This window comes from Oryx dammah, unplaced genomic scaffold, assembly GCF_014754425.2.
Source record: "Oryx dammah isolate SB20612 unplaced genomic scaffold, SCBI_Odam_1.1 HiC_scaffold_28, whole genome shotgun sequence".
Taxonomy (NCBI): Eukaryota; Metazoa; Chordata; class Mammalia; order Artiodactyla; family Bovidae; genus Oryx; species Oryx dammah.
The window spans coordinates 44,048,861-44,076,362 of NW_024070212.1; the positions used below are offsets into that span (position 1 = coordinate 44,048,861).

Below are 27,502 nucleotides of genomic sequence, written 5' to 3' on the forward strand. Positions count from 1 at the left end.
CTGTTTAAATGTTTATAGCACTCACTTATTCCCCTCCCCCCCCCTTTATTTTTTTTATTCTGTTGGGCACAGTAAGCTTTGTAGACTCACGGATTGTGAAACAGTGCATTCTTTGCATTTCTGGCATTTGTCACTCACTTTGGGTTCTCATTGCACTTCATGGGAAAATATGTCAGTTTAACCACTTCCAGATAAAATCTAACTCTGAGGCTTCTCATTGTTAAAGTGAAGAAATACCTTCAGATGCTGTGGAATACTTTCTCTCTTGGTCAACTCTGAGTTCTTTGGCTGTCCTCAATTCCTGGAGCCACAACGAGCTCAGTGGTGCTACTTTAGGCTTTTGTGTCCAATTCTCTCTCTGTCTTCAGCAGAGTGTTATCTCCTATCTCTGTGGCTGGTAAAACTAAACAGTCAAGTACTTTTTCCACTGTATTGTTTATGCTAGGAATAGGCCTCTAAGATCTCAAAATCTAGTAATTTCTTTAGTTTCTTTTTAAATGTTCTTCATAAACTTGTTTCTCTGCAGCAGTGGTGGCCAAAGTAAAGTTTAAAATTACAGTGAAGATTGCAAAGAGGAGGAAGGTGATGAGGTCCAAAAGAAAAACAGACAAAACAGTATTTTTTCTTCATGCTCTCAACTTACCACATAGAAAGGAGGCAAATATTTTTTTTTTGTACTAACATCTAGACTCATTGGATATTCTGAAGTCATCTATATAATTTTTTAAAATATAAATCTGAAAAAGTAAAATTTCCACAATAATTCTGTTTATGAATAGTTGTCTATACATAGATCTTACTGTGAATTGACCTTTTCCAAAAATTGATCAGATTAACATTTACTTTTTTGGAATGATTTATAAATTTTGAGAAATGATAAAAGCTTATTTTTTATTTTTATTTTTGACATTTTATTGTACAGTTTTTCCCAAGGGGCTGAGAAATGGATATTGAGATGACAACAGATTTTTGTGAACTATGTCTGTTTGCTTTTGAGTCTAAGCTGCTGTGTCACATGGTTGTGGCAGGCTGCCTTAAAATATTTGTTATCTATGACTTGTTTTGCCCTGGACATTATTGCTCTGGTCTAGGGAGTTACTTTAAACGGTATATTGAGATCTTAAAATTCTCTCTTAATTACAGTAGTGTGACTTTCTAGCTTTTCCATTAGATTTAATGAGTAAATCTCAGATGTCCTATAGATAGTGTGTCTTAAAGAGAGTAACCTAACTGAAGACAATTATTTTTAAATAAAAGGATTCAGATATAATTTTATTTGATTTCATTAATCCCTGTTGGTGAAATCAAAGTTTCTAAGATAGTCTTGAAAACCAACCATGCAAAACAAAAACGCCTTGTCAAAGTACAGATTTATTTCTGTTAAATGACTCCACTTAGCAAACGTATTTGTATGTATGTCTTTGTGTTTATGTATATATATATTCAAAGTAGATGGTTTATTAAAAATATGCCCATAACTATTAAATAGGAGTGTCTATTTCCACATCTGATTTATAAGCCACCTGTGGGGAAGCAACAGATGCAGTCGTCCATATTGAGTTGGTAAAGTTTGATTGAAAGAGGCTATGAAAACTTTTTCAATATAAGATTTAAATGTGAGACTTTTAGCAGTGATTCATTTAAATTGATGGTGTTGGATTTATGGAAAACCTAGAAAAAAATAAGTATAATCATATGACCACCAAGAAAATGCACATTGTTTTCCATCAGTGGTTGAACTGGAAAACAACAAGAATGAGATTTAGAATCAGTCATCCTGAATTTGAGTATTAACTTTACCATAGTCATGCATTTTGAATATATTTAACATAAAAACAGTTTGAGTTGGATGGAAAATTATTTGGAAGGAATAATCCAAGTTAATGAATATTTATATTTTTCTTAATACTTTTAAGCTTGTATTTCATTTTCATCCATCTATTCCTGTTTTATGTTTGTAATAGCATTAGAAAGAAACAAATCAAACCAAAAAGGAATTAGCTAAATAAGTAATAGCACATGGATGCAGTGGAATATTATGCAACTCTAAAAATTGTATCATGAAGTCTGTTTAGAATCATAAATAGATGCTAGTCATCTGTTATTAAGTTTGAATATTTGAAACTTCAAAAAGTACATTGCAGATATTATATCACAAGTAATTTGTTTGGTTCTTTTTATGTATTCGCTTAAGTAGCATTCAAGTGGCATTATTTGAGTAGCAGTTGTACACAGTAGGTTAAATAAAGCAAATATATGTAACTGATTTTATTACATGACTGTTTTCTTTTACTGCTTTGTGTACATCCTAATACCTCTTTTGGGAGTGCAAGATTTAAAAAGTAAAACTGATTGGAAACTTTTCTTTGGACAATTTGAAATAATGGAATTTTCATGACTCATTGGCAAATAGAGGAGGCAGAAATCTTATTTTGTCAAGGTCATATTTAATATAATAAACAAATATTGGAAAAGTAAAATTCTGTCTTAAATTTCTTTTGTTGCTATCTATTATTTTGTTGTATTCTATTTTATGAAGCACATTCAATATAGAATATACAAATACTTTCAAAACTTTAAAAAAACTCTTGATTTTTTTTATCTTGAAGTTAAAAAAAAAGTAAACATATAACAAAAACCTTGGGAAATATTGGAAACTATAAGTAAAAAAGATGTCCTTGTTTATTTAACATTTTTTAAAAATCTGAGTTAATGTTTCATTGCTAGTCTTTTTTTGGCTTTGCTTGTTTGTTTTCCATAATTGTGATTGTATCATATAACATATTCAATTCAATAGTGTCTTTTAAAAAAGTACTTAATATTATTAACTATTAAATGTTATTAAATATTAAACTATTAAATATAATTAACTATGTCCACCTAAACAGCATTTGTAATTAATGCATAATATCCTTTAAATTTAAAGTGCTTTATTTAACCATTCTTTCATTATTGAAAATTTAGAATCCTCCCCGATATTTCACTGTCATAAAAATGATGCATTGAACACCTATAAAAGTAAAACTTCTTAAAAATATTATTGTTCCCATAGAATATTTGAAATGGTCTTATAATCTGTACAGTTTAAACTTTACACCTCCTCCTGCTTTTCTCCCCTGATATCCAGTATTAGGCAAAAGATTGGAAAAGTCTGATTTCTAACTTAGAGGACCAGACTATAAATTTTATCTCAGAAGTACTGGGATTGTTCTTCAAAGCCAAGCTATTTCAATAATTAGGTTATTTATCTTTACAATTATAGTCATATAAGTGTCATTCTTTAAGACTATCACTGTATAGAGAAAACGTCTGTAATTTAGTTAAGGAGGTAGCAAAAGTTTATCAGGGTAAGTTACATGAATTTGATCTTTATTACAGAATTTTAGTAAATAATAAAATGTTATTTCATTATTATCAGCTGATAGCTAACATTTACTATGTCAGATACTTTGAACTTCTTATCTGCCTTTTTTTTTTAAACAGTAGTGATAATACTGTTGCATTGTGATTCCTTCACCAGAATTCAAACTATCTTCTAAAAGTGTCTTATTGCAGTATCACATATGGAAAAGTAAACAGATTCTAAGTATTCAGGTCCATGAATTTTCACAAAATAAATTAAACAGTGCCCTAGAAGACTCTTCTGCCTCTTGTAGTCACTATACACTGCTTTCCAACTGATTAATCTTGCCTATTTTTATTTATTTTTAAAATATTTATTTATTTATTTTAATTGGAGGCTAATTACTTACAATATTGTATTGATTTTGCCATACATTATTGCCTATTTTTAAAATAACAGCTTTATTGATATATGCACATACCATAAGGTTCACTCTTTTAAAGTGTATATAAATGGGTGGTTTTTAGTGTATTCAAAGTGTTGCACACTGATTGTCACTGATATCAGAACTTTCACATCACCAAAAAGAAACCTCATTACCATTAGCAGTAATTCCTTCCCTCTCAGCAGCCACTGGCAACCACTAATCTCCTTTCTGTCTCTATGGATATTCCTGTAGTGACATTTTATATAAATGAATTGATGCAATGTGGCCTTTTATGTCTGGCCTTTTCACTTAGCATAATGTTATTAAAGGTCATCATGTACCAGAACTTTACATCTGAATAGAAATATCATTATATTGGCATACCATATTTTTTATCCATTTATCATTCTGTTGACTTGCATTTTTTTTTACTTTTTGTCTTCCGTTGTTAGTAATGCTGGCATGAACATTTGTGTGTGTGTGTGTGTGTGTGTGTGTGGATATATGTCTTGATTATTGTAGATTTATAGTGATTTTTGAAATTAGAAACTATTAGTCCTTCAACTTTGCTCTTCTGTTTTTAGGAAGATTTTGTCTATTCTATGTTCTTAATATTCTGATAGGAATTTTAGGATCAGCTTATCAAAGTCTGCAAAAAAAAAATAAGTCATCAGGGATTTTGATAGGAATTGCATTAAATCTTTAGAGTAATTTAGGGGGTAGTACACCTTAACAATAGTAAGTCTTCTAATCCATGAACATAGGATGTCTTTCCATTGATTTTGGCCTTTAATTTTTTCATGATGTTTGTACTTCTCAGTACCCAAGTCTTAGGATTTTTTGTTGTTGTTGTTAAACATTCAGAAATATTTTATTCTTTTTATGTTCTTATAAATGGAATTATTTTCTTATTTTTGGAATATTCACTATAGCTTTGTTTATTTTTGAACTTCATGTAAGTGGAATAATTTTCCTGTGTGCTGTTTTGTATGTCATTTAATTTAATGCTTGTGAAATACATCCATGTTACTCCACATAGTCATCGTTTGTTCATTCTCATTGCTGTGTATTTTCCATTGTGTTAATATAGCACAATTGATTTGTATGTTCCATATTTATGTGCATTTGACTTTGTTTTTTACAGTTTTGGAAAATTTGGTAGTGCTACAATTAACATTCTTGTATATGACTTTAGGTGAACATATTATAATATATATTGGTTCTGAGTGTATTCCCAGACATGAATGTTCAGCTTTTGAAAATGCAACCAAAAAGCTTTACAAAGTGGTTATAACAATTTGCAGTTTAGTTTTTAAACTACAAAAGCACTTTTGTATCATCTTTTTCATTTTAGATTCTTCCAAAATGTGTATGATATCTCATTTTTAAAATTTGCATCTTTCTCATAACTAATACTGTTGAGTATTTTTAAAAAAGATTAGTTATTTGTTATATAGTATCTCTGTATATAGTGTCTCTGTTATATAGAGTCTGTGTAAATCTTTTGCCCATTTTACATTGAATTATCCTTTTTTCATGAAGGCATTCTTTATTTATTATAGACATAAGTCATTAAAGCAGTGTGATACTGGCACAAGAATAGTAAATTAAACAGTTGACCATTATGGACTCCAGAAACAGATCCCATGTATACTGTATCTTACTTTATGGGAAAGATGAATTAAAGTGGGGGAAATGGTGGTCTTTTCAATCAATAGTACTGATCTAATCACTAACCTATATGGTGTGATTTTGTTACATATTGTATACAAGTATCAATTCCAGATGAACTATTCATCTAAATGTAAAATGAAAATAATAGAGCTTTGTGGCAAAAAATATAATAAAATATATTTATAACCTTGAGGAAAATCAAAGATTTCTTAAATAGGACGAAAATAGCACTAATCTTAAACCTAAGCGATAGTAAGTTGGGCCTTTTTAAAATTATGAATGTATGATAACACATTTACAGGAGGCTTGGAAAATACAGAACAAAACTATATATAGTTCCACTATATATTACAACTAATTTTTAAGTAGATAAATTAAGATTTTTAATTGGAGTTTCAATAGAAAACTCTCAAACATTAATAGAATCAATATACAGAAAAGTAAAAGGATATGTGGTGGTTCAGTTGCTTAGTCGTGTCCGACTCTTGCCACCCCGTGGCCTATAGCCTGCCAGGCTTTTTGTCCATGGGATTTTCCAGGCAAGACTACTGGAGTGGGTTGCCATTTCCTTCTCCATGAAAGGATATAGTAGACTTAAAAAGCACCATGAACCAATTCAAAATCATTAAGATTTATATAATTTTAACACAACAGTAGGATACAAATTCTATTCAAGTTCCCATAGATTAAATATAGATGGTGGAACATATTCAGGGACATAAAAGAAGGACAAGGTGCAAAAATTTCATGGTATGAAGGTATTGAAATCACACATAGTCTGTTCTCCTATCACCAGGGAATTATGTTAGAAATCAATACAAAAGATATTTGGAAATAACCCACATACTTTCAAGTGCAATGTGACATTTACCAAGAGAGATCTTTGGCTTAGCCATTGAAAGCCTCAATAAAGTTTGAAGACTGAAAAAACACAGAGCATGATTGCAGAAAAGAAAGCATTTAAATGAGAAATTAATATCAAAGATATTTTAAAAACCCATGTATTTGAAAATTAAATGTCTACTTTTAAATGGCATATGTATCTAAGAAGAAATTGGGCCTCTTTAAAAATAAGAAATTCTCTTTATGAAAAGATACTATTAAAAAGTGAAAAGAGAAGACACAGAGCAGGAGATATTTGCTACTTACATATCCATAAAAGGACTTTTATCACAATTCAAGTTATTTTAGGTACAATTTTGTGATTTTTCAAGATTTCATTATAAAACATGCCTCTGTGTTAAAAAGAATGTTTGCCTTAATTCGGCCAATCGAAAAAAATCAAAGTACGATCATATTGATATATATATATTAATGGGTTTTCAATCAATTAATACACACTGAATATTTTTAATCCAAATTCTGTGTTTTTGTAAAATCCAGCATATTTATTTACAATTTAAACAGCACACTAATGTTTAAAATTACATTAGTTTTTCTTTCTTAAATTAACTAAAATATAAGTCCAGTTATTTTATTACCTAAGTACTACTAAATTATATATGAAATATAAAGTGCCAAAAGATTCATATGGATACACTTTTTAGGCTAAAATTTAATCTTGTACGTTATGTTCTCATGACTTATTAGGATCGTGTAAGATTAAGTTAGTTTTACATATAAAAATATCATTAAAATGTTTAAAAATCTGTTAAAAAATTCAGTCCAGTATTGCTAAGAGCCTGATACTATGTCACTTGATTTTAATGATTGGACTTATTTATTTTCAAATATATATACATATGTATATTTGTGAACAGTTTGTATATGTGTTGTTTAAAGATCAATTTCAAAATGTTTGAACTTTATATTATGCTTGGGCTTTATCTTTCTGTTTTCAGTAAATACTAATTTTTTTAAATCTGAGTATTTATCATATCCAGTTTAATATGATTTCAAACTTTATTGGCTTTCTTTTGAATTCCAGTTGGTTTTGATATACTCAGATTATTTTAGAGAACTAATTTTTTAACTTCAAAACTCTAGAAGTTGTACTACTTTTATGTAATATTCATTTCTCCTATTTAGCCAATTTTCAAAAATTGATAAGATGAATTCTGTGACAGCTGTATCATAAGATGTTTTTATTTTGTTACTGTTGAATTCACACTGTCAATTTTAATGAATCCTACCCAATTAAAGTGGTGTACATATTTTTTGAGTCCATAATCAATATAATCAATTATATTTTTACATAATTGCATAGATATAATTTTATCTCAGGATGTTGGAGGATTAATGCATTTTTCTAATGTTACAGAATTGCGAGAAGCTCGAGAATAATTTTGATGACATCAAGCACACGACTCTTGGTGAGCGAGGAGCTCTCCGAGAAGCAATGAGGTAAGTCTGAGTCACCATAGCAACAGTCACAGATGTGGTAAAGAAAAAGTCATTCTTCATTATTGGGGGAACAAATGAGTTCATTGCCACCATTCAGCTCTGTTCTCTAAGGTATTAATTTGTCAGTGGAGAGACTTCCCTTGAGGCTCTACTTTGGTTTTGAAGCAGCATAAATGTTAAGCCTCAGTGCACAGTAAAAAATGTAAATGTTTAATTTGTTACTTAAAATGCTTAAGGGGTGTCTTGTTTTATATTTATACTAAACTGTGTGATTGAATTGAAATATTGTTCATCTGCATTCTGCTTGTATAAAAAAATAAATAGTACAATGGTATTTTAACTGAGTAGAATTTTCTCCTAATTAATATTTAATTAAAAAAGAGGTACTTAAAATTTCATATTTTATTAGATTTTATAGGATTATACCATAGTATTTTTAAACCAATGTACAATTTTATACTGTTATAAAGCATACAGATTAACTTTTTTTCAAATACAACAGTCTGTAATGAACCTGATTTTTTTTTCTTTTTAACATTCCTATTTCTGAATGTTTTTCTGAAATCTCCCCAAACTTAATACCTTTTTAATAACTTTTAGGAAGCAGTCTTTAAATCCATCTGATCAGAATCAATGAAGGCTTTTACTAGACATTGAAAATGTGTGAAGAATAAAACTTAGCATCCTTATAGCTGGAGAAACGACAGCAAATGATATTAATCTTAAAAGTTCTGAGCTTGAATCTTGGAGTGGAATAATTTCCACTGAAAGATTTCTATATATTTTTATAGAAATCGTATATTTACCTTGAATTAGCCTGTGAAACTAAAATTGATTTTTAAAATATATCTCCTCCTATCAATGCTCATTATATTAGGGGCTTAACTCAAAGCAAAAGAAAATATTTTAAATAGCAGAAGGGATAAAAGCTATGGAACTCCCTAGAATGGTAGTTTGGGTAAATTTTGTTATTGCTGGCGCACAGTTACCATATACTTTAGTCTAGAAGCTGCTCTCATTTAGTGACCTCCCTTTTACCACGCAAGCAGCAGGGGAAAGTAATTAAATTTAATAGAAGCTGCCCTCATTTTGAAGCCACTTCTATTTAAAACCACAGGGGGAGGTAATTAAATTTAATGGAAACAGTAGCTTCTACACAAAGATACATGGTACTTCTATATAGATGATTATGATGTCACAAAAAGAGGAATAATATATTACTAGTACTGAGAAATTACCAGCTGGAGCAAGTGAGCCTATTTTATTGTTAATGTCTTTACTAATAAAAAAGGGGGGAAAATAAAACTGAATTCACAATAGAGAATTTGTATGTATATAGAATGTAATTGGACATTCTAAGAAAGTTAAAGTTATTGAGAATAGTAATTTAAAAATAAAGAGTAAAATACATGTGGAAAAGGCCAAGGCAGGAGTTGTGACTGAACTGCTGTTTTTCAATATATTCTTTATCCTCTATCTAAAACTACCTCAGGTATACATTGAAAACATCATTTTTATAAATATTTATTATTATACCTTTGAATATAATAAGCATAACATTAGTATTTATTTAGAACATTACAGTTACTCTATATGTTTTTATTTCTGTTCAATTTGAAGTAAGCACACAGACCCACAGGAAGACAAAGAGAATGCCAATTCTGAAGCTTTGAATAAAAGGCCCAAAACAGAAAAAATTGCAAAGGGGCAATGTGAATGAAAAATGGGTGTGAGTGAGGGAAATACGATGAACAAGGAAAGGACATGTAATTAGTACAGAAAATTTGTCATCAGGGGGAAAAAAAAAAACCAGAATGAATTATGGGAGAACTGCATTTGAAGAGATGATTAAATTCTGCCAAATTTTGTAATACTTGTCATTTTAGGAAATACTAGGATATTCTGCTTTTTAAACAGTAGAGATGAACTAATAAGAAAAACAAGTATTACCTGATTGGAGTAACCTCTCAACCACCCACTCTATGAGATAAAGCAATAGTCTAGGTGAATCAGTATTTAATATATGGTTGTGTAATGTACTTTATTTACATAGGCAGCATATTTTACACACACACACACACACGCTTATAATGTTTAGATTCGCTAAGCAAAATTAAATAATCTAGTTACCAAAAACATTCAATAATATAGCATACTATGGACCTAGCACTTTTCAAAAAATTTGGGGGTTTTGCCTTTAGAAAATCCAGCAGGAGCTCATTCTTTATATGGGAAGATTATGGAAGCCTATAAACAAAAATTTATAATGTTATGTGGCAAATAGAATATGAGGAGAATGCATCTGGGGCAAAGAATTAATTGTTCTGTCATCTGTGATTACTTTTTGTCTTACACAAAGGGTGTCAAATCAAACAAAACCATGGAAAAGGTAAGAAACTTGATCTAGGCCTTGAAGATGGCCAAGTTTGTAGCTAGAGGGGAAAGTATTGAGCAGAGGCACTGAGCTGCAGGTGCAAGATGTATTTCAAGAACAGTAAAGTGGTCTGATGTGAAGCAAAATTTTTTTGAGCTTTTTTGAATACATTTCCCTGCAAAACTCATATAGGCAGCAGTATTTGGTCAGTAATGTCTCTCCTTATATGTCAAGAATCCTTGGATATAAATAAAGCAGTTATAAGTTTGGCAGGATTGATGGGAACGATTTAGAATCTCAGAGTGTGAGTCGGGGACGGGGGGCGCTGGGAAACAAGTATGAATAATTTGGCAAAAATCTCAGTTACCTTAGGGGCTGGCCTGAGGACTCTGGTTGAAAATGTGTTTATTACCATATCCTGGAAGTCAGGCTTCCCTGGTGGCTCCGACGGGAAAGTGTCTGCCTGCAATGCAGGAGACCCTGGTTCAATCCCTGGGTTGGGAAGATCCCCTGGAGAAGGAAATGGCAGCCCACTCTAGTACTCTTGGCTGGAAAATCCCATGGACAGAAGAGCCTGGTAGGCTACAGTCCATGGGGCCGCAACGAGTCAGACAGGGCTGCGTGACTTCACTGTCACTTTAGAGGTCAGTAACATAGAGTCTAGCCTGCCAAGATCAGTTCAGTTCAGTTCAGTTGTTAAGTCTTGTCTGACTCTGCAACCCCATGAATAGCAGCACGCCAGGCCTTCCTGTCCGTCACCAACTCCCGGAGTTCACTCAAACTCATGTCCATCTAGTCGGTGATGCCATCCAGCCATCTCATCCTCTGTTGTCCCCTTCTCCTGACCCCAATCCCTCCCAACATCAGAGTCTTTTCCAATGAGTCAACTCTTCACATGAGATGGCCAAAGTACTGGAGTTTCAGCTTCAACATCAGTCCTTCCAATGAATACCCAGGACTGGAGGATCTCCTTGCAGTCCAAGGGACCCTTAAGAATCTTCTCCAACACCACATCTTGCCAGGATAGATGGTTTAAATTACTTAAGGGCAAAATTGTGGTTTGGGTGCTTCCTAGATCCAACCAGTCCATCCTAAAAGAGATCAGTCCTGGGTGTTCATTGGAAGGAATGATGCTGAAGCTGAAACTCCCATACTCTGGCCACCTTATGCAAAGAGTTGACTCATTGAAAAAGACTCTGATGCTGGGAGGGATAGGAGGCAGGAGGAGAAGGGGACGACAGAGGATGAGATGGCTGGATAGCATCACTGACTCAATGGACATGAGTTTGGGTAAACTTTGGGAGTTGGTGATGGACAGGGAGGCCTGGCGTGCTGTGATTCATGGGGTCACAAAGAGTTGGACACGACTGAGTGACTGAACTGAACTGAACCGAGGAGAAGGCAATGTCACCCCACTCCAGTACTCTTGCCTGGAAAATCCCATGGGCAAAGGAGCCTGGTAGGCTGCGGTCCATGGGGTCATGAAGAGTTGGAGACGACTGAGTGACTTCACTGTCACTTTTGACTTTTATGCATTGGAGAAGGAAATGGCAACCCACTCCAGTATTCTTGCCTGGAGAATCCTTGGGACAGGGGAGCCTGGTGGGCTGCTGTCTATGGGTTAGCATAGAGTCGGACACGACTGAAGCAACTTAGCAGCAGCAGCAGCAGCAGAAGCAGCAGCAGGTAGCTCAGTGGTAAAGTATCTGCATGCCAGTGCAGGAGACTCAGGAGACATGGGTCTGATCCCTGGGTTGGGAATATCCCTTAGAGGAGGAAATGGCAACCCACTCCAGTGTTCTTGCCTGGGAAATCATATGGACAGAGGAGCCTGGTGGCCTACAGTTCATGTGGCTGCAAAGAGTCAGACACGATAGCACACACATAGCAGCAGCAGATTGGGGTTTTTAACAAAGGTGGTGAAAAGAATAAAAAGTATGAAGATTATTTTACAGCTTTTCAGAATTTGAATAGGATAAGAAAATACAATGTGGGGATAGAGTCAATTATTCGTTATTTAATTAACATTTATTGGGTTTTAGTAATATACCAGATAATGGGGTTACAGATATAAATTGGAGAGTCTCTGCCCTCAAGGAACTAATGGCCTAGTGGGGGAGACAGATACAAAAATCAAATGCTTGATGTGAAGACTTAGAACCCCAATACTTGAGTTGTTTCCCTGTAGCCAAAATTCCATGGCAGTTTCCCTCTTGGCCCATAAGTATGGCATAGCTTGGCTGTGGAGCGTTCTTTTTTTCTCACCAACTTTACCTCTGCAGCAGCCCTCGGTGGGCTCTGAGTACCTACAATGGTACCCTCCTTCTGAGTGTGTCTAGCCTGGAGATGTTGGAGCAAAACTGGACTGTATGTGAAGTTTGACATCTTATAGCTGCTGTGTTCAGATATTATTGAATAGCCCCTTGTTTAAGGTTCTGCTACTTATGAGCTCAGAACAAAAAAGAGAGGTCTCTGCCCTCAGTCAATACTCTGTCACCTCATCCAGTCCTCTCTGTGGCCAGTCTTTGCCATGCAGTCTTGGACCTGTTCTTTCATTAGTGTCCCAGCTGAGCAATTTTTGAGGACCGCTCCTGGACTTCTTCCTGGTTCCAGATGTGAGGATCAAATCCTGGGTATGAGGACCTATTGCCGACTATTTAAAAAGCATAAGGGGCTGCAGTCTAGGTTTTAGATTAGGTTTTAACTTATACTCAGAATGGAAAAAAAATAATTTAAAAGCTTGTTTTGGCAGCATAGTAGAGGGTACAGTAAAGAGAGTAAGAGAGAGCAATCAGTGACACCGCTAATATAAAGGTAGAAGGGGGCAGCAGTTAACAGAGGGGGAGTGCCTTTGAGAAATTTAGAAATATTTAGAAGGTAGATCTGATGAAACTTTGTAATTTAATAGCCACAAAAACCATAAACTTGCTCTAATTAGTGTTGCTCTGTTTACCACCTTTTAAAGTTTTCTTATGCTTGCAGAATAAAATCTAATTTACTTGGTATCCTACTAGATAGTAGAGCCCATGAGGGTAGGAGAATTGCTATTTTGCCCTCCTTTTTATTCTTAGCCTTACCATTGTATTAGTATATAGTAGGTACTTAAAAATTGTTTGTTGAATTTTTTATAAAGATTAAAAGTAAGAATAAAGATATTTATCAAGGCCAAGTTGAAAAAAGTTTTTTGATTTTGTATTCACCTGCTTTCTTTTCCCTTCCAGTTTTATTGAGTTATACTTTACATGTAGAACTGTATATGTTTAAACTCAAATGTTTTTGAGTATTTGGATATACATTAATTGAGATAGGGAGAGAGAAAAGAAGAATAAAGGAAGACAATTTTATTTTTCAGATGAATTTGAGATAGCTGTGGCAAACCCATGTGTACATGTGCAGTAGGCAAGAGAATAGACAACTCTGCAACTCAGGAAAAAGACTAGAGATTGAAGACTGGGATTTGTTAAATATTTTGATATTTGTAGCCATAGGAAAGCATCTGATTTCCAACAATAGGGCATGGAATCAGAAAGGAGGCAAGTCTAACCAGATGCCTAGTGAAATATGTGGTTTAGGAAAATGTTTCAGGGAGAAATGTATTTTCAGATTTAAAACTTTTAAATAACCTTCTCCTTTAGTGTGATGTCCCTGAGACACAAAGGATGGTGGCCTTCTTGCCCCATGTTCTGTAGCTCATGGATACATCTAGAGCAGTGCCACTCAGTGGAACTTTCTCGACTGTTCATTATGACCCCCACTGGCCGTGTGGGGTTCCCAAGCACTTGCACTGTGGCCGGTGTAACTGAAGAACTGAAAATTCAATTTATTTTAATTTCTATTAATTAAATGTAAATTGTTGCATGTGGTTAGTGGCTCTGGTTTGGACAGCACTGTCCTGGAAAAATGTTTCTGTGTTGCTAACATGACATTCATCTTCCTCTCACTGATGGAATTCTCACCAAAAGAAAGTCTAGGGAAAGGCTAAACCATGTTCACACATATCACACATACACATCACACACACTCTCTCTCAAAAAATGAATAGTAAAAGTAGATCCAGAACATAATAATGGATATAAAACCCAAATTAACAAATAAGATAAGGAGGAGACAAGGTGACTGTTATTCTCTGAAGGCATGATTTATATGTTATGTAGACATCTCTATAGAATTAACAACAAAAACACTCTAGAAATTCATAAAAGAATTTAGTAAGGTGGTCAGTTTTAAGATAAAGATGGAAATTAGTGAAGTTTTTCTGTGTATTACCTATTCTATGAAGATCGTATGAGGTAGTTTATATTAGACCACCCCAATCATCCAGGACATGTTGAATCACTCAGCAGATGGTCTAAGAGGCAATTATTTGGCTGTTTAGAAAAATAAATCACCTTATATTTTCACCTCACAGCTAGCTGTTAAAGGAAGTTTCATGTATATTAAAGAGCTAAAGGAAATAAATGAGAGCCAAAGTTCAATGAACTATGTGAGAGACTATCTCAGAGGTTTGGATGGGAAAAGAAATAATAATCTAAAAAGTTGGGAAATAACTGAGCTTTGATTACATTAAAAGTGCTTCTGTAGATGGAAAAATACAAAAATTTAAAGACTCAGTGTTCTGTATTGCCAAGTGTATAAGAGATTCAAAAGATTTAGGAGATCAGTGCTTAATTGGCAGAGTATGATTAAGAAACTCTTAAAATAATCAACTGTAATGGCAAGCAAAATATAAATTACATTTAAAAGTACTAATTTCTTGGTTATTGACATTATTGCATTTCAGTACAGATGAGATTTTGAGTGCTGGAGATGGAGTGATAAGAGTCATTGTCCCATTTTCAGAGCTCAGAAAGAGCTGAGATTACTTGTGCATTGAAGGAAAGGAGTGTACCAATAAGTAATAAGAACCTTGAAACAAGCATCCCCCTTTTCACATAAATTTAACTTTGTGAAATATGCTATGCACAAGACATAGACATCATGGGCAGTCTGAAACTATTCCTCAAACTATAACTAAACAAATCTAAACAATTAGCTAAACCTGATGGTCTATTATTAAGGAAATAAATAAGAAAATGCAGAAAATGAGGTTTCTAGAATATATTCATATATATGATATATTATAAATTATATACATAGTGGTAAATTGTGGCATATTTAGTTATACCTGGATATTAAAATTATCTTTGGCAGAGTGATTTTTAGTGACCCAAGAACCCTCATGTTATAATGTTTCATGAAAAATGCCAGGAAACAAAACTGGGTGTAGCACATGATCTTCATTGAATATTTAAAAAATGAAGAGAAAAAATAGGAGTAAACATAGTAAAATGACTACTGTGTCTGGGTGGTGGACTTACATTTTTTTCAGGTGTGTAGCTTTCTGTTCTGAGTTTTCTGTAATCAGAGCATATTATGAATGATTTAGAAAAATAATGAAAAATTAAAAGAATAAAATAAGATACAAATACTAGAATAAGTGGCAAAATCAGATTTTAGACTCCAAAACTTGATTTTAGATAAAGGCATGTTTTAAATCTTACTTTTTTGTAAGGTAAGATTAAAATAGAAGTGATATGAAAAAAATAATAATATAGAAGAAAATGTTTTTTAATTTATGAAACATTTAGAAAATGAAGATACAAAGTACTGTAATGTTTGTATACATCATTTCCATTTAATGGTGGATAGTGCTTATTTCAAAGAAAGTGTATGTTGTACATAATGGAATTGACTGGAAAACTTCAGTGTGGTTTTATAACATAGAATACTGTGCTGAGTAAGTTGCTTCAGTTGTGTCCGACTCTTTGTGACCCTATGAACCATAGCCGGCCAGGCTCGTCTGTCCATGGGATTCTCCAAGAAAGAATACTGGAGCGAGTTGCCATGCTCTCCTGCAGGGGATTTCCCAGCCCAGGGATTGAACCCTCATCTCCTCTGTCTCCTGCATTGACAGGAGAGTCAGTGTAGGAGACAGCTCCGCCTGGGAAGCCCATAGAATGTAGAACACTACCAGAGGGGAGAATTTTTGTCTAACTTATTGAGTCCATTGTAGTTCCATGGCTCTGTGGAAATATTGTACATGATTTTTAAAAATGATGACATAAAAATTTTTTAAAGATAGAAAAAATGTATCATCTCTAAGTGAAATCTCTATAGTATGATAATAGTTGATTTAGAGGTGAAATTCTCAGTTTTTTCATCATTTTTTCCCTTATCTTGGTCAATCAACTCTCTTGTCATGCCAAAATGATTTGATTTCTATATTATAATATTTTACACCTGTCTTAGCTCCTGTAAAAAAATCTAAATATGAAGGGGAAAAGTGGGAGTTTTTAAAAAACAATATCTCTTTGTCCTCTTTTTACTTCTTGAGGCAGTTGTGGGCATGCATAGTAGAAATAAGAAATTGGAAAGCATTTGAAGTTGAATAACTTGAGAAAATGGAATGTCAATATCTTAAAGAAAAGGTACATATAGAATATAGCTCATTAAGAAAAAATGTTAAAAAGTGTATGAAGCTTTCTGACAATGACTTAATACACAAAAATATAGATTAGTGAGATCTATGGCTATACCTCTATGGTGAGAATATAAATTACATTTTAGAGTACAGACATTGCCAATCAGGGGTTAGTATTTTACTTGCTGGACAAACATATTCAGTGAGAGCTGTTACATTTGGATCATTATTATAGAGATGGACTAACAGGACATTATATCTCTGAAATCTATTCCTTTTTGCTTAGCTTTGTCACGTGTTAGGAATTCTGTCACTAGATGGTGATGTTGAGTTGCACAGTTTATGTTCTTGCCTTTTTTTCTGGTGTCTGTAATAGTAATTGTAGGTATACTTATGTATCCAGAGTTAAAACTGAAACTATAACTGTATAAATTAGGAGAGTAATTTTAAGAGATACATTCTAAACATCATTTAAGTAGAAAGGTAAAAATCCTTTAAAGCTATTGCTTTACTTTAGACTCACAGACTTTGAGAGGTAGAAGGAATATAGATAGCCATCTAAACTTTTCATTGAAAGAGTGAGGTCTGAAGAGAGATTCAAAGACATTAAAAAGAGTATTTTTGTTTTTCCCTTCTAGATGTATTAATTTATAAAGAACAACTTTAATTTAATTCCCTGGCTAATATTTAGTGGTACAAGGCTGTTTGCCATCTGGTCAAAGGGTTGTGTTACTCCTGGTACTTCAATATTTTTTTAGTTTCTTATTGTTTTATTTATATTAATTTTACACCCCTTGCTAAGCTTAATGGTCAAGCTACACTATTTCTTTTAACTGGTATTTCTAAATGAATTGGAGTAAAAGACCATCTGGTTACTGGAGTAATTTTGTCCATCTGAATAAGATTTGAAGATAATATTAAAAGGAGACCAAGCCAGTCAATCCTAGAGGAAATCAACTGTGAATATTCATTGGAAGGACTGATGTTGAAGCTGAAGCTGAAATATTTTGGCTACCTGACGCAAAGAGCTGACTCATTGGAAAAGCCCCTGATTCTGGGAAAGACTGAGGGAAAGAGGGAAATAGGAGAAGGGAGGCGGTGGAGGATGAGATGATTGGATGGCACTACAGACTAAGGACATTATTTTGAGCAAACTCTGGGAGATAGTACAGTAAGGACTGTGCCTGCAGTGTGGAAGACGTGGGTTCAATCCCTGTGTTGGGAACATCCTCTGGAGGAGGGCATGGCAACCCTCTCCAGTATTTTTGCCTGGAAAATTCCCATGGACAAGAGGAGTCTGGTGGTTACAGTCCATGGGGTCACAAAGAGTCAGACAGGACTGAATGACTAAGCCATGCTGGGAGATAGTGAAGGACAGGGAAGCCTGGAGTGCTGCAGTCCATGGGATCACAAAAAGTTGGACACGATTTAGTGACTGAATAACAACAATAACTTAACCTTACACTTGCAGATAAGTTGTCATGGGTGTATGTGTACATATATTGTATACATGTAAATGTGTGTTTGTTTATATATATATATGTTCATGTATATGTACTCATATTTCCATTAATTTCCATTGTTCTCTTTTCAAATCTTCCTGTCTCAGTCAAGAAAACCTTGTGGTGTGATTGCATTTGAAATTTGGAGATCCCTTTGCTTTTCAGATATATCTATTACAATTACAGTTGTATGCACAGCAAGTTTCAGTGAAATTCTTCTATGTGGTAACAAGAAAAGAGGAGTTGGGGAAGAGCAGGCAGCCTAAACACTTATGAATAGTGAATTGAATGAGCAGTTTAGAAAACAAAAATAAGGCATGAGAAAATGTGAAGTGGCCTTGAAGAAAAATATAAAATAAAATGAGAAATCATTATTAAAATACTTCTCATGCAATCAGCAGATTGTTTAATGGCATGAAAAGTAAACACGAATTGTTTAAAATCCTGCATACATTATATCATGATATCAGTGGCTGCATATGATTTAGTATCAGTAACGTAATTTTGTTTTCAAAGTTTTCAAAAATAAACATATCATAAAAGCCCTTGTATATATGTGTGTTTTAACTATATGCAAAGTTTGACCTGTGAAACTGGATGCAGAGGGAGGGTGTAAACTTTCTATTTTAATCCTATTTCTTGATCCTATGGTAATTATGGTTGTCTAAGTTTTTTTCCACTAAATGGATCAGCAGTAATATTTGAAAGCTCTCCCACCCACCCCCAATGATCAGGTCACAAGAGTATCTTCTTTTCTTCCATGCAGAGGAGAATATCTTGTCTAATTATCATTTCTGTTAGAGAGAGGCACACACTCTAATATGCACATAGTAGATTTTGTATAATATAAAGACAAAAGCACACCATCATTTTTTTCTAGATAATGGTGATGCAACTACTTTGAGAAACATTATTAAAATGCAGCTTGAAAAATGTAAGTTAGGCATTAGAAAAATGATTAATTGCATAAGAATATACAATTAATTGAATTTTATTATATATTCAATGTAATTAAGTTAATTTGTGTGATATGAATATAAATGTATATACTCACTTTACACATATGTGTGCAAATGTGCACATGTGCACGCACACTCACACATACATTTGATATTATCTGTTTACTGTATAACTTAAGAATGTTACTTTCATTCTCTCCAGGGATGAGTAAAAGCAAGATTTGTCATTCACTTTTAGATGAGCCAGATAATTTAATTTTTTCACCATTCATGGGAAATGGAATGTTCTATATTAATTTTCACTAATGTTTAATAAATCAAATATATGCTTAATATTAATACTGCATATTATTTCTGGATTTGGTAGCAATTGGGATATATGAATTAGGAACTATGTTGATTTACAATATTTTTCTCTACTTTGAACTTAGAACTTGAATGTGAGAAATACTGATTATATACTTATCAATTCTGAATTTTGTGAAACAGCAGCACAAATAAATCAGGCATGGATTAATACAATTATATATTTATAAAATGCATTATAATGTTAGTCTGAGCACTGGTTCTTTCAACCTAGTGCCTACGATGTACTAGACAATAGTCAGTTAAAGGAATATTTATAAAAAAATAAAATTAATATTTTAACTGCTATTTTATGACAACTCGATACATTTAGAATAATAAGACCCAAACAAAATATATATTATTAGTATATTCAGTGTTACTATTTATAACAACTTTAGCAACAACATAAATAAATAGTACTTAACTAAGGTAAAAAAAAAATTGCATTATTCCCTTAGTAGTAAAAGATTATGTGTTAAAGACTGGAAAGAAAGGATATAGTTTTTGTTTTGCTGCCAAAGAAAAGTACAGAGCCAAGTCTTACTCTAGAATGTATACCATTTTGGATCCAGACTTTGAATTAGCAGTTAATAGCTAAAATTATTTAGGAGATAAAAACTGGTACTGTGAGGATTAGCTTTAAGTATCCATAATTGAAGTGCCACATTATGATTTTAATGTTATGATAATCTTGTTAACAAGCTGTTGTGTCTATACTATCATATTTTAATGTAGTTGCAAAGCTTAAGTAAACCATAAAGTAAATTGCTTTTTGAATCAGGCTTTTACAAGGGGAAAATTAGTGGTTCACATGTTTTGAATACATATTTTGTAATTATAGTTGGCTTTTTCTACAACTTAAGAAGAGTAATAGAATAGGTTTATAGATAATTCATTATTGTTTATAAGTACATTGGTTTATTTTGTTATTGCTATTTCTAATTAATTTGGGTTCATTCCATATATAACACAGTAGCTGATTCTATATTTTTTCTGCATCAGTCTTCTCTTCTAGAAGACATACATTGCATTTAGTTTTTCTGCTTATTATTTCTCATTTATCAGCACATTACATTTAAAAGAAATTTTCTGCCTTTCTTATCTATTATTTCTCTAGATTATTATTCTCGATTATTTATCTAGATTTATTATTATTATATGATTAATTATATAATCATATTATTATTATGTGTGTGTGTTAGTCGCTATTGTGTCTGACTCTTTGTGATCCCATGGACTGCAGCCTGCCAGGCTCCTATGTCTGAATTCTCCAGGCAAGAATACTGGAGTGGGTTGCCATTCCGTTCTCCAGGGGAACTTCTAAACCGAGGGATTGAACCCGGACCTCCTGCACTGCAGGCAGATTCTTTTACCATCCGAGCCACCAGGGAAGCCCTACATTGTTATGATCTATACGAAATTCCATCCGTTAGGAGTGTTTATGTTGATTTTATTTTTTAAGGGGGCGAGGAAGTATCCCGTTTTGACAGTTAGTGAAGATAGCTAGTAAGTTAGATGTGCTTTTCTGAATTTGTTGCTTCAGTTAACAGAACATGATATTTGATAGCCTAAAGCAGAAGAAAGCAAACAGTGTATGTAGAAGTCCAGGTAGTAAATACCTTCAGCGTTTCTAGGCCAAATGGCCTCTGTCAGAACTGCTCAGTTACGCTGATCTGTTGCATTCGCAGCCACATAGACAGTGTGCCAGCCGATGGGTGTGGCTGCGTTGCTATGGCTGTGGTCTAGTGAAACTATTTACAGAAATTGGCAGCCAGCTGGGTCTGCCCCATGATTCATAGTTTACCAAACCCTGGGTAAAAGCAAACTTGACATAGATCAATTAAGTTAATGTCAAAGAATTGTTTGGTATATATGTGATGAATTTGTGATTTTCTCTGGTTGACTGTTACTAAAAGCACTATGAAGCTCTTCCAGTTTTATTAATAAGCACTACTTAGAACATTTACTGAGGTGTCATATTTCCCAATTTCTGAACTGTTCCTTGAAACTGAATAAATTACATTTCCTGATTACCCTTGCAAGTAAACAAGCATGATTAAGAATTAAATTGCCAACCGCAGTTATAAAACCACCAATACGCAGTCAACAGGAGGTGTTGGTATCAATGCCACTGAATCAGTTAACAACATTTGTTATGTTTGTGGTTGAAGAACCATGTACATTATAAAACAGAATAATGTTACTTTCCAGTTTGATACCACAGCGTGGTACCAATGAAAATAGAACATTGTGATAGTTTACTTATCAGTTATTCTTATAAATGGGTGATTTAAGAATTTATAAATTCTTATAAATCATAGCATCTACTAAAGTACATACATGATATTTGATATTTATTGGAAAATATTCATTTTGATGTGTTTTTGGTCTATTTAACTCCTTTATAAAGTTTTCTACCCATGGGACTATCTGAGGAACTGCCTCTATTTCAAAATTTAATATCAATATTTATTTAATAAATCAGTAAATAATGAATAAATAATGAATGAATATTTTTCTTCTCATGCACAAAGATTCAGTGAGATGCCATATGGGATTTCTGAACCGTTTTTTTTTTAAAAAATGCTCCTGATGTTTAAAGTTCAATCTTTCTAATATATTTCAAGAAACCTCCTAGGAAATTTAGTGAATTTAGTATACGTCCTAACTTTTAGCCCTATAGCTCTCTCCCATTTTAAGGGCCATTACTTTGACTAGCAAATAGAAAAAATAGTAGTAATCATTTTATTTAGAAGTCTTCTCTAACATCAACTTCCATCAGGTTTTAGTGGAAATGGGTATTAGTCATTGGACCACAGAGGTGATAAAAGTCGATATCAGTGCTGTGTTTACAAACCAATTATCTTGCCAGTATCTCCCTCTATCTTTGAAGAGAGTTTAGAATAATCTTTTTTTTTTTTTTTAGATGGGTAAGAAAAATGATTTACAATAAGGTTAAATTACTTACTGGTATTATATTCGTCATTGTCACATTTTTCCTCTATATTTCATTTCTTCCTTCATTCCCTTAGATGTTGTTTATAATTTCATATTCTGTGAGGAAATATTGCTTCAGACATTTCTCACCCAGGGCTAAGAATTGTGCTGAAATTTAAACAGTTTGGATGAAAAAGCTTTTTGAGGAATTGGATTTCTTCTTTTTGAGATTGAAACAAGGATAAGACAATTTTTCATTGTAAAGAAATAAATTACTAGTTTTGACATATGATTATAATGAAATGATTTCATATGAACAGAGTATACTAAATAATTTAAAAAGCATTGGTTAACAAGTTTGAACCAGTTAGAACCATTAATTGAAACCTGAGAATCATTCTTTAGAGTGGGTCATTCTATTAAAATGAAAGTCTATTTTTATTTGGTAGTCATTCAAAACTTGTTCTGCAATTTATAGTTCTTTAGAGATATTCTGCTTATTTAAAATTTTAGAGTATTGATTGTTCTTTCAGTACTCCACCAAAATATTTGTTTGCTTTTAAGGGTTATGATAAGTATTTTTGTCACATGTATTTCTATAGATGATATAGTTATCCCAAAAGATATTTTGACTATATAAATACTCATACATACTATTTCTAATTTATAGCTAAATGAGCAAACTAAGATTATCTATACATACTAAATTATTCAGTGCCTCTGATTATTTTTTTGTCTGCTTATATATAACAACAAATACATTTTAATTATGTATAGAAATAGTATACTTACACAAATTTCTAAACAGTCTATTTAGGCTATGAATAAATTCCTTAAGCTAAGTTTTATATTTTATATTTTCATAAGTATGCAACATGGTAGATTATTTGGATTTGACTCAATCCAGGATGATCTGTTAATGTTAGAGTACTCATGTTTTAAAATGGACTTTGGAAAGAAACCCTCAAATTTTGACAACATATAAATGTTAAATACACATACAATATGTGTATATATACACATCACACACACACACACACAGAGCCACACTCACCTGTTCCTTGTAGCATTATTCAAATTGAATATCTTTGAAAGTCTTATCACATTACAGGTTTATGTTGTGCTCAGAAGTGCTAGTAGTTATCATGTATGTTTAAAAACAAAAGTACATGCATGTACACCTGTGGTGGATTCATGTCAATCTATGCCAAAACCAATACAGAATTGTAAAGTAAAAATTAAAAATAAATAAATAAATTTAAAAAAAAAAAATAAAAAATAAAAATATAAAAAAAAAAAAAATAAAAATAAAAACAAAAGTAAAACATCCTTTTTCTGTTCTTTGCTATTCAAATTAATTTAATTATGGGGCCTGCCAAATAACCAGTGTAGGCTGGGTGCCAGAGTTGAGGGCAGAACAACACTCAATCTCTGCTTTCAGAGGACAGTGCCTGGGGATAGGTCACCTGGTAAAAGAGGTGGCTTTTATAAAGTGCTTACATAGAATCCAGTGATATACATAAAAATTTCGTAAATCATTAGCATGTATTTATTAATTTTAAAATCATAAGAGAAGATTAAGTGATAAGCAAGATACTGCTGCTGCTAAGTCGCTTCAGTCCTGTCTGACTCTGTGCGACCCCATAGATGGCAGCTCACCAGTCTCCTCTGTCCCTGGGATTCTCCAGGCTAAGAATACTGGAGTGGGTTGCCATTTCCTCCTCCAATGCATGCTGCGGCTGCTGCTGCTAAGTCGCTTCAGTCGTGTCTGACTCTGTGTGACCCCAAAGACGGCAGCCCACTAGGCTTCCCCGTCCCTGGGATTCTCCAGGCAAGAACACTGGAGTGGGCTGCCATTTCCTTCTCCAACGCATGAAAGTGAAAAGTGAAAGTGAAGTCGCTCAGTGTCATGTCCATGCATGCATGCATGCTAAGTCACTTCAGTCGTGTCCAACTCTGTGCGACCCAATAGGCGGCAGCCCACCAGGCTCCTCTGTCCACAGGATTCTCTAGGCAAGAATACTGGAGTGGGTTGCCATTCTCTTCTCCCATTGAGGAGCAAGAGATGAAGCTAAAAGCCTAGAAATAGTCACAGTACCAGGTTGTTGATAAGAAAACAAGTTACCATCAGCAAGAGATGATTTCCTTGGTTTATGAACTTTCAGTTTATATATTCAGTGATTTTCTGATTTTGACTGCTATTCTTGAAATATAGTATATCATGTATTTATTTGTTATTTAAATTAATATATTTAAGTTAGTAACCACAAGCTCTTTATATTTGATTAGAAATTAAATGGTATTAGGATTTATGAGGACTATCTATACTTAGAATTATAGTGAGCCTTAACATAAACTTAACAAAATGTGGTCCACTGGAGAAGGGAAGGGAAAACCACTTCAGTATTCTTACCTTGAGAACCCCATGACAGTATGAAAAGGCAAAAAGATAGGACTGAAAGATAAATTCTCCAGGTCGGTAGGTGCCCAGTATGCTACTGGAGATCGGTTGAAAAATAACTACAGAAAGAATAAAGAGATGGAGCCAAAGCAAAAACAACACCCAGTTTTGGATGTGACTGGTGATGGAATTCAAGTCCAATGCTATAAAGAGCACTATTGCATAGGAACCTGGAACCTTAGGTCCATGAATCAAGGCAAATTAGAAGTGGTCAAACAGGAGATGGCAAGAGTGAACATCAACAGTTTAGGAATCCGTGAAGTAAAATGGACTGGAATAGGTCAATTTAACTCAGATGACCATTATCTCTACTTTAGTGGGCAAGAATCCCTTAGAAGAAATGGAGTAGCCATCATAGTCAACAAAAGAGTCTGAAATGCAGTACTTGGTTGCAGTCTCAAAAATGACAGAATGATCTCTGTTCGTTACCAAGGCAAACCATTCCATATCACAGTGATCCAAGTCTATGTGCCAACCAGTGATGCTGAAGAAGCTGAAATTGAATGGTTCTATGAAGACCTACAAGACCTTCTAGAACAAACACCCAAAATAGATGTCCTTTTCATTATAGGGGATTGGAATGCAAAAGGAGGAAGTCAAGAAACACCTGGAGTAACAGGCAAATTTGGCCTTGGAGTACAGAATGAAGCAGGGCAAAGGCTAATAGAGTTTTTCCAAGAGAATGCACTGGTCATAGCAAACACCCTCTTCCAACTATACAAGAGAAGGCTCTACACATGGACATCACCAGATGGTCAATACTGAAATCAGATTGAGTATATTCTTTGCAGCCAAAGATGAAGAAGCTCTATACAGTGAGCAAAAACAAGACCAGGAGCTGACTGTGGCTCAGATCATGAACTCCTTATTACCAAATTCAGACTCAAATTGAAGAAAGTAGGGAAAACCACTAGACCATTCAGGTATGACCTAAATCAAATCCCTTACAATTATACAGTGGAAGTGAGAAATAGATTCAAGGTATTAGATCTAATAGACAGAGTGCTGAAGAACTATGGACTATCAAGTCACGTGGGCCTTAAGGAGCATCACTATGAGCAAAGCTAGTGGAGATGATGGAATTCCAGTTGAGCTATTTCAAATCCTAAAAGATGATGCTGTGAAAGTGCTGCACTCAGTATGCCAGCAAATTTGGAAACCTCAGCAGTGGCCACAGGACTGGAAATGGTCAGTTTTCATTCCAGTCCCAAAGAAAGACAATGCCAAAGAATTTTCAAACTACCTCAAAATTGAATTCATTTCACATGCTAGCAAAGTAACACTCAAATTCTCTAAGGGAGGCTTCAACAGTTCATGAACGTTGAACTTCCAAATGTTCAAGCTGGTTTTAGCAAAGGCAGAGGAATCAGAGATCAAATTGAAAACATCCCTTGGATCATCAAAAAAGCAAGAGAGTTCCAGAAAAACATCTATTTCTGCTTTTTTGAGTATGCCAAAGGCTTTGACTGTGTGAATCACAACAAACTGGAAAATTCTGCAAGAGATGGGAATACTAGACCACCTGACCTGCCTCTTGAGAAATCTGTATGCAGGTCAGGAAGCAACAGTTAGAACTGGTCATGGAACGACAGACTGGTTTCAAATCAGGAAAGGAGTACGTCAAGGCTGTATTTTGTCACTGTGTTTATTTAACTTATATGCATAGTACATCATGAGAAATGCTGGACTGGATGAAGCACAACTGGATTCAGGATTGCTGGGAGAAATATCAATAACCTCAGATATGCAGATGACACAACTCTTATGGTAGAAAGTGAAGAAGAACTACAGAGTCTCTTGGTAAAAGTGAAAAAGGAGAGTGAAAAAGTTGGCTTAAAACTCAGCATTCAGAATACTGAGATCATGGTATCCAGTCCCATTCAGTTCAGTTAGGTTCAGTCGCTCAGTCGTGTCTGACTCTTTGCGACCCCATGAATCACAGCACACCAGGCCTCCCTGTCCATCACCAACTCCCGGAGTTCACTCAAACTCGTGTCCATCAAGTCGGTGATGCCATCCAGCCATCTCATCCTCTGTCATCCCCTTCTTCTCCTGCCCCCAATCCCTCCCAGCATCAGGGTCTTTTCCAGTGAGTCAACTCTTTGCATGAGGTGGCCAAGTATTGGAGTTTCAGCTTCAGTATCAGGCCTTCCAATGAACACCCAGGACTGATCTCCTTTAGGATGGACTGGTTGGATCTCCTTGCAGTCAAGGGGACTCTCAAGAGTCTTCTTTAACACCACAGTTCAAAATCATCAATTCTTCGGTGCTCAGCTTTCTTCACAGTCCAATTCTCACATCGATACATGACCACTAGAAAAACCATAGCCTTGACTAGATGGACCTTTGTTGGCAAAGTAATATCTCTGGTTTTCAATATACTATCTAGGTTAGTCATAACTTTCCTTCCTAGGAGTAAGTGTCTTTTAATTTCATGGCTGCAATAACCATCTGCAGTGATTTTGGAGACCCCCAAAATAAATTCAGCCACTGTTTCCACTGTTTCCCCATCTATTTGCCATGAAGTGATGGGACCAGATGCCATGATCTTAGTTTTCTGAATGTTGAAATTCAAGCCAACTTTTTCACTCTCCTCTTTCACTTTCCTTAAGAGGCTTTTTAGTTCCTCTTCACTTTCTGCCATAAGGGTGGTGTCATCTGCATATCTGAGGTT

The 27,502-nt window shown here is 34.0% G+C and overlaps 1 protein-coding gene across 1 annotated transcript in view; it reads left to right on the forward strand.

The window, feature by feature from the left end:
* DPYD (dihydropyrimidine dehydrogenase) overlaps window positions 1–27,502 on the forward strand; it is a 916,336-nt gene that overhangs the window by 114,680 nt on the left and 774,154 nt on the right. The window contains exon 3 of the mRNA XM_040232247.1: window positions 7,705–7,787. Coding sequence (XP_040088181.1) covers window positions 7,705–7,787 — 83 coding nt within the window. The remainder of the gene's footprint in view (window positions 1–7,704; window positions 7,788–27,502) is intronic.